This window comes from Triticum aestivum, chromosome 3D (assembly GCF_018294505.1).
Source record: "Triticum aestivum cultivar Chinese Spring chromosome 3D, IWGSC CS RefSeq v2.1, whole genome shotgun sequence".
Classification (NCBI taxonomy): Eukaryota; Viridiplantae; Streptophyta; class Magnoliopsida; order Poales; family Poaceae; genus Triticum; species Triticum aestivum.
In genome coordinates, this window is record NC_057802.1 from 298958117 (window position 1) to 298966900 (window position 8784).

The 8784-nt window shown below is 43.2% G+C and overlaps 1 protein-coding gene across 1 annotated transcript; it reads left to right on the forward strand.

Moving 5' to 3' along the window:
* The first annotated feature begins 2896 nt into the window (after positions 1-2896).
* On the forward strand, positions 2897-7622 carry LOC123078528 (uncharacterized). The gene is made up of 7 exons (XM_044501066.1): positions 2897-3173; positions 3259-3448; positions 3908-4031; positions 4369-4721; positions 5411-6434; positions 6929-7125; positions 7199-7622. The coding sequence occupies exons 1-7, from the start codon at positions 3025-3027 to the stop codon at positions 7283-7285; spliced, it is 2124 nt and encodes a 707-aa protein (XP_044357001.1). The 5' UTR covers positions 2897-3024; the 3' UTR covers positions 7286-7622.
* The last annotated feature ends 1162 nt before the right edge of the window (positions 7623-8784 follow it).

The following is an 8784-nucleotide window of genomic DNA, read 5'->3' on the forward strand; positions in this document are numbered from 1 at the left end:
CAGACAGTGCACTCGTGGGCCGACCCAACTCTAGGAACTTCCAAAAGGTTCTAGTCCGGTCCATGTATTTTTTTCGTTTGTTCTTTTTGCCTATTTTTTCATTTACTGGTTTTCTTTGGTTTCTTTATGTTTGTTTCTTTTCCAAAAAAGTTTCGAAATTTCAATAATATTCTTTTTTTCACAAATTCAAAAAATGTTCATGTGCCATAAAACGATCGGGAATTTCAACAAATGTTTATGTTTTTTAAAAAATCAAGATTTTTTTAGAAAAGTTCATGTTTCTCAAAATTTGTCGAGAAACTAGAAAATGTTTGTGTTTTAAAAAAAGTTACTATTTCCAAAATTCCTATGGGAATTTTCCAAAACTGTTCTTGATTTTAAAAACAATCAGAATTTTCAAAAAATGTCCGTGTTTTTTTTACAAAATTTCAATAAATGTTCTTGTTTCCCAAAATCGTTCAAATTTTTCAAAAAATGTCTGTGTCTTTAAAAAAATTACCTGAAATTTTCAGAAAATGTTCATGTTTCGAACAAATCAATAATTCGAAAAAGTGTTTGTGCTTTCTATTTTTTTCATGTTAAAAAAATCGAAACTTAAAAAATGTTCTCGTTTAAAAAAACCGTTTAATGTTTTCTTTCAGAACTAAGAAAACGTGGCACCCTCATTTTTTAGTTTAGCTATAGTGTTTCCTGCAGCAATGCTACATTCAAGGGCTCAATACGGGGCTTTTAGGGAGTGAGTCTGAGTTGGCAAGGGTTGATTGGAATAAGGATTGGGCCCCACTCACCTGAAAATTAGGAGGGGCAGGTTTAGTTGGGACCTCCTATTTACCGCATTATGCGGCAAACAGACACCTCTTCGCACAGAGCGAACGCAACCGGGCCGGTCCATTGGAGTAAAACTCTTTAGACCGGCAAACAGATGCCTCTCCGCACAGACGCCTTTAGTGATTGGTTGGACGCAAAAAATCCGAAATAAAAAGAATGCGCAACCTGGAATTCAATCTCTGGAATTCAATCTTCAGACCTTCTGTTGTGGTCGGTACCGCGCTAGCCAGCCAAACTGTATACACGGACGTGAACAGTAGCACCAAGTTTGAAGAACAAAACTGCAGCAACGTAAATGATCATTACTCAATGTTTTAAATAACACAAAGAATTTATTAAATTTAAGTAGCATAAATTATTAACATTATATTAAATTGCGAACACATTTTGACAAAATCCCTATATTTTTTTTCCAAAATTTGAGTAATTTTTTGAACGTAGTTTTTTACTTTCAAAAATGCAAACTAATTCTATGAAAGCAAACAAATTTTGAATTTCCTAAACATTTTTTGAAAACATGAACATTTTTGGAATTTATGAAAAAAAATCTAAAGCACAAACGATTTTTGAATCTTGAGAACAAATTTGGAAGCGCGGTTTTTTTAAAGCACGAACATTTTTTGAATCTTCAAAATAAATTTTGAAACGGAGAACAATTTTGAAAAATCCCGAACAAATTTGGAAGCGCGAACAATTTTTAAAGAGCGAACGATTTTTGAATCTTGAGAACAAATTTGGAAGTGCGGACTATTTTTTAAAGCATGAATATTTTTTGAATCTTGAGAAAAACTTTTGACACGCAGAACAATTTTGAAAAATCCCGAACAAATTTGGAAGCGTGAACAATTTTTTAAAGCACGAACAATTTTTGAATCTTGAGAACAAATTTGGAAAGACGAACATTTTTTGAATCTTGAGAACAAAATTTGAAACGAACAACAATTTTGAAAAATCCTAACAAATTTGGAAGCACAAACAATTTTTTAAAGCATGAACATTTTTTGAATCTTGAGAACAAATTTTGAAACGAAGAACAATTTCAAAAAATCCCGAACAAATTTGGAAGCACGAACATTTTTTGAATATGTGAACAAATAAATTAAATTCCAGTACATTTTCTGAATTTCGAAAGTTTTGAACCTTTTTGGGTAATGAGAACAACTTTTGAATTTTGAGAACATTTTTTAAAAAACTGAAAAAAATCGGAAACACGAACAAAATTTAAAATTTTCGATTTTTTTAAAAGAAAAGAAAAGAAAAAGAAATACAAAATAAAATAATAAACAAAAAAGAAAAAGAACAGAAAAGACAAAAGAAGGAAAAAAGGAAGAGAAAAAGACAGAGAAAAAACCCCGAAAAAGCCAGTAGAAGAAAATAAACAGAAAATCCAGGTTCTGGAAACCATCTAGAAGGTTCCCAAAACCGGTTGCTCCCACTGTGATGGTCACGGTCTAAGTGGGCCGGCCCAGATCCACTGGTCGAGTCGTTGGCTTGTGCGTTGCGTCGACATTTCGATGCAATGAGCGGCGAATAGGAAATACGGTTTAGTTAGATGGAAGCAGCCCGTAAAAGCGTGTAAACAGCACGTGCGTTTAGCATTGTTTGTCCCACGAGCACAAGCACCCTGTGTATATCTGGCCATACCTCGGGACGGGCCGGGCTTCGAGCCGGGCCTAGCCAAGCCCGACGCAAAAAACCCAGGCCCGAGCCCGGCCCGGCCCGGCCGTCAGGCCGGTTTTCTGGGCCCGAGCCTGGCCCGAACACGTAAAAGCCCGTCGGGCTTCGGGCCGGCCCGGCCCGTCCTTCAGGAAAACGCAAAAACGATGGGCCCGGGCCCGGCCTAGCCCGGTCTTCGGGCTCAAAATCTAGGCCCGAGCCCGGCCCGGGAGCGGCATCGGGCCGGACCGGGTCAGGCTTTTTCGGGCCGGGCCGTTCGGGCCGGGCTGCCCATGGCCAGGACTAACCCTGTGCGTGTAAAGCCCAAATCCTTGATCAAAGCGGCTCAACAGCCTGGTAAGAGACTGTAAACTCTCGGCCGACATTGCCCAAGCCCAAGCCCAAGCCCAAGCGAAACGCCACAGCTGTCAGAAAATGGCAGCACCAAGTCTGGACGCCCAGCAGTAGCGGAAGCCTTTCCAGCGGCTCACGCATCGCCGTTGCCATCTCCACCGATCCCCCCCTCCACGCGCTACCGCGATGGCCGCCGGCGGCAGCGGCGGTGGCGGAGACATCGGGGCTGATTCCGAGCGGCGCCTCAAGAAGGCCATGGACAAGCTCTACCACTTCCCCAAGCCCAAGCCTAGCCCCAGCCCCGGCTCCAAACCCTCCTCCTCGTCCACTCCCAGGTTAGCTCCAGACTCCCAGCTTCTCCTCTCGCCCTAGTCCCTTTGTGTGGCTGTAAAGCGAGTTTGATCTGATCTGGTTTGGCAGCTCGTGGAGGGCGGGGAAGGCGGCGGATGCCGGGAGGAGGTTCGGCGTTGTGCGGGGGTCGCGGCTCCCGCCGCAGATGGCCGCCATGTCAGCGATGTCTCCGCCTCCGCCATGCCGCCCGTGGGACCGCCGTGACCTTGTGCGGCGGCTCTCCTCATTCAAGGCCATGACCTGGTTCGCAAAGCCCAAGGTACACCCAGTTTAACCCCTTAGAGTTGATTGCACTTCGTACGTTCTCTGCATTGGTTGGTGGATTTGGTGACTTGAGGGTTGTCGCTTCCCACTGCTTTAGGAAATCTCTTGACTGCAATGAAGATGGTTTTTCTTCCTATCTAACAGATTGATGGTTAATTAGTGGAAACTTCTAGAACAAAACGGATGTTTGCTGTGATTTCTCTTGATAGACTGGTTAGAAATATGTCTGGAGGCTTGTATGTCCTGCGCTTGTATAAACCCTGTTTGTGGTGGTGCTTATGTATTATCGTCCAATTATGGATGCTCTCGGTTCACTAACCCTCCAATTATGGAGGAATTCGGTTCACTAACGGATGTTTGTTCATTTTGATTGAGAAGTTAGCAAGGGACCACATTTCAGCTAAAGCATCTCATGCTTTTCCGTTGATTGCTGATAGCGAGTTACCTTTTTCAGGTTGTTAGTCCTGTTAACTGTGCTAGGAGAGGGTGGACTAATGTTGAACCGGACATTATAACGTGCGAGGCATGTGGGGCACGTCTCCTCTTTTCCTCTCCTTCCTCCTGGACACCACAGCAAGGTGCGTGCAATGTGGACTTAGTATTGAGCAATTTAGTGTTTTAAGATTCAAGGTGCGTGCAATGTGGACTTTTCATCTCAAGCTATGAGCGGATAAGGCAATTATCTTATTCTTCTCTCAAAACAATTAAATGAAACATCACACGCTTCTATGTGGACTTAGTATTGAGCAATTCAGTGTTTTAAGATTCAAGAGATGCTGATTTATTTGATTATAACATTGCTTGTGTTCCATTTCTATCTTGTGAGAGACTTACATACAGGCATCACTGACTTCCTAGATTTGTTCAAACCATTTATGTTCATTTTCTTACATTGAGATTTTTCTTTTCTTGCAGTTGAAAAGGCTGCTTCTGTTTTCAGCTTGAAGCTGGACACTGGACACAAACTACTCTGTCCATGGATCGACAACATATGTGATGAATCACTTGCCTTATTTCCACCCACACCTCCTCCTGTTTTAGTTGAGAACTACTATGAGTGCTTCTCGTCTCTGCTGCGGCTTTCATCACTTCCAAGAATTTCCCCCTCTTCTCTGGATATCATGAGGAAGTGGAGTCCACAACTAGAACAGTTCCTATTGGAGCCGTTCTCTTCATCAGTTGTCCTTAAAGGGGGATTTATGCTTACTGAAGACTCAACTATTATGGATCTAGATGGCACTTTTCAAGATGCTGGCATATATTATCAGGTCAGACTTTAATTTACACATAATTACTTATCTCTTTGTGGAGTTTATTGCCTTGCAATTTATCTTTGCCATGTCCATATCCTCTTTTCAGCATTTTCTGTTAGTATTTTCTAAGTGATCAATTCAGATATCTATGACACATATGCAACTGAATAAATTCTGCTTAGCCCTTGATTTGCGCTCACTGTATAGCATGTTCAACAGTTCATACCTAATCTCCAGTTGCACAATGCACTGAAAAAGATTTATGTTTTTCTCAAAAAAGAAAAAGATCTGTATCCCTCCTCTCTTAGTCCTGTCATAACTATCTAAAGGAATGCCTTTTGCTATTAGGAGAACTCGGATATACCTCTGTTGACGAAAGCCTATACCTAGAAGCGTTGTCATGCGATATTGAAAACCCTTTATTTAGTCTTGGTAAAATCAACTACAAAAGACATTTAGTTTCCAACTGCATAACTGTTTAGTAACTTAATTTCTTCTTCTTACAATCTCATTTGCCTGGCCTCTGTTGGAAACATATCCTCGTATTTAGCCAGGTGTTTCAAATCGCTTTGAGTAGATATCTTGAATAGTTGGATTGCTGATAAATATTGTGTAGTTTCAGTTTACATTTTCACTGCACATATTCTTCTGCATCAAATTGTTTAAGTCTCTGCGGTTGAACTTAATGCATAACTGGCTACCAGGCACTCAAGATAATAAGCTTATGTGGATGGGAACCACGCCTACTTCACTATGCTGTTGATTGTGCAACCAAATCTCACTCAGATGCAAGCTCTACCTCCGTATTTGCCCAACCAGAGCAAATGAACAACACACTGGAAGATCGGGTCGTAATTTACTCACACAAGGAAGTTGATGGTTCTCCAGCAATTCCAGATTCTAATCAAGGAGATCAACATTATGATCCATCATCCGTTGTTTTAGATTGTCAGTTTTGTGGAGCCTGTGTTGCCTTGTGGCGCTTTTCCCTTGTAGAACGACCTCTTCAACTTTTTAAGTTTGTATCAGATTCGAATACACAAGATGAGCAAAGTAATGGACATGCTAACCTAGTCAGTGGAGTAGAACCTTCAAAGTCTGCAAATGTTGGTTTTAATTTTACCATTGCTGGTGGTCCTCCGCCGACTAGACAGAGTTTTCGACCAAGAGTTTCATTTCCTGTTGTCAGTCGACACTTCAAAGCTGACTTGAACTCCCGTGGAAAATCATTTTCATCCGGAAGTGATAGAGAGATTGTTTCTGTTGCTTTGCATGCTTCAGGGCCCATGAAGCGCAAACGAAGCATGGATAAGCTTCATATGTTGGAAGGCATTAACACAATCTCCAATGATGTTGATACATCGGCCAAAGGGGCACATCACGATCATGGAGGTGATAATTCTGAAAAGCAGATTGCAAACTTGGGAGTAAACACTGATCAAATTCAAGGGTGTTCACCTTCAGATACAACTGAGGATATTAATATGGAAGAAGTTGTCAATGGAGAACCAGAATCAGGTGTTGCCACAAGCAGAAGTATGATGAGCACGAACTTGAAACTTGATCAACACGCAATAGATCCTAAGTTTTCACCTGTTGAGGATACAAGAGAAGAGCCTACTAATGATCGGAACTCTATACAGACACATACAAACATGTCCAAGCCAGTTGAGGTTGGCACAATCTCAAAATCGTCCACCAACATGGAAAAAGGTGTACAGCCATCAGGTAAAGAATTCATTTATGTTTCCTTTGCTTTAACAGTAACTTAATTAACAATAGGTTGGTCGCTAAGTATTCTGAGCTGCTGGTACAATTTAAGGAATATAAGGGAATAAGGAAGTACTTAAACAGAGTTGAAGGGAACGAAAATGTAGGGGAAGTAGGAGTAACTTGTTGTCAGAGTTCGGAACTTCTAACAACAATTAGCATATCGATTGACTGGTTTCGTAGTAAAGCTTCTTAACAGAACAGTAAACACATACTCCCTCCATAAAGTATTATAAGAGCGTTTAGATCACTCTTTAGTGATCTAAACGCTCTTATAATACTTTATGGAGGGAGTACTGATGTATGACGAGTGCTTTGTTCTTGCCGCCTCTTGTGGAGGTGGAAATTAGTTATTAATTGCTAGTACTTTATTAGGATATTGCCTGAGACTGCACACATATTAGTTATTAATTGCTAGTACTGATGTAACCTGTTGACTGCTCTCATAACAGGGAAAAAACAAGGCCTGTATGACGAAATGAATGAGTTTGATCCTATCAAGCAGCACCGGACATTCTGCCCTTGGATATCCCCTGATAACAGTGATGCCTTGCCTGGATGGAGGCTGACTCTTTCGGCGTTACTTGCTCAGGATAAAAGAGTTGATGGAGATTCGCAATTGGAGACTAAGCTCAGCCTTATCAATGAGGTAATGCTCTTTTGTTGAATCTTGTCTAGTTTCTTTTGAATCGTGTCCTCACAGTTGGTTTCTGTAATTTCAGGAGGAGGATCCGGTTACATCTGTTAGAAAGCTTTTCATGACACCGCCTTCCAAGAAGCCGAGGATACATCAAGCAGAGAAGAGCTGAGAACTGTATTGGTTTATTCCGAATTTTGGGTTGGGCAGCCATGTCAATGTCTGCAACCAGATTACCAGATCGATAGAAGCATTTGCGCCTAAAACTGTTGTGCTGTACGAAGTGATGGGGATGGGAACAAGAAAAGGGAAACATGAGTTGTGTTTGGGAGAACTGTTCAGGACAATATGGCACCGGGAATTTCCTGTATGACATTGGTCTTCTGTTCTGTTATGGTGTGTTGAACATGGCCGTATCCTACAGAATTTTGTAGCTTAGTGGTGTCATTTGCTGTTCGGCACCTGTAAACTGTAGACCTGTAGACTCTGAAAGAATTTTTTGAGCTGCATAACTGTAGTTTGACGGCTTGCCCTACCTGCCTCGGATGCAAATGTAAGATCTGAATGTCCAAACGCCTGTACCAGTTTTTTTTATGGGTAAAGCCAAGTTTTATTCATCAAAAACCACATAATGTGGGATACAATTCAGGTCAATGGGGTTGGCCAAACCAAACGTGACGTCCCTCCCTAAGCGATAGAGAGTATTTGGCTAAGCAATGTGCGATAGAGAGTACTTGGTTAAGCTATGTGCTTTGGTATTTACCGCATGACTTTCAAAAGTAAAGTTATATTGAAAAGAAACTGCTCTGAGATTAATTTCCTTAACTATGGATCCAAATTTGCCACTGTTCTAATTTGACACTGTTGTTTGGAATCCGAAGGCCTCTCCGCAAGAGATCGCGATTTTTTGTCGAAAGAGACTCTCTGCCCAGTGGATTTGCCAGAAAAGACCCCCTTCGGACGCAATTGACAAAAAGGACCCCCTCATCCGTGGCGGCAGGCGCGGCAGGCGACACGTGGCACCTGCCGCCACGGCAGGAGGCGGCCGCGCGGGGCAGAACGGTTTTCCGCACAGTGGCGTACCTGGGACGGAACGGGCCAGGGGATGTGGGCCATGCCGCCACCGGGCGAGGCGGCGAGCGCTGCCACTGGCGCTCCCTGGCCGACAACCCCTGCTGCGCGCGGGCCGAGGCGTGGGCCAGGCCGCCACCGCAGGAGGCGGCACTTCTGTTTGTGCTGCACGCGCGACAAGGACTTAGATGGCGACGATTCCCGTGCAGCGCTGATTATCACGGGCGGGAATCTGTGGATTTTGACCCCTTGTGCCGACACTGATTGCTTTTGCCATGCTAATGCCCTGCTGCTGCCCGGGAATCACTCCGGCTTTTGCTTCTTTTGCCTCAGCGGATGCGATGACACTGCGGGAATTACTCACACGCTGCGGGAACCTGTAGGCGGCACCTCTGTTGCTGCTGCACGCGCGGCAGCGTCCCTGTTGTAGACTGCGGTGATTGATTCTCACACGATGATTCCCACGCATGCGGCCCGACAGCCTGTGCTGTGGCAGACGGCAAGGATTCCCACGCGACGACGCTCATTTCCACGGGCGGGAATCCGATGCTCGTGAGGCCAAGCCAGCAGAAGAAGCTGGCGATAGAAAAGGAAAATATC

Excerpts from the sequence above, each read along its gene's own strand:
- LOC123078528 (XM_044501066.1), top strand. The coding sequence starts at position 3,025 with ATGGCCGCCGGCGGCAGCGGCGGTGGCGGAGACATCGGGGCTGATTCC. Across the intron at positions 3,174-3,258 it reads TCCTCCTCGTCCACTCCCAG|CTCGTGGAGGGCGGGGAAGG; the intron begins GTTAGCTCCAGA and ends CTGGTTTGGCAG. Across the intron at positions 4,722-5,410 it reads ATGCTGGCATATATTATCAG|GCACTCAAGATAATAAGCTT; the intron begins GTCAGACTTTAA and ends ACTGGCTACCAG.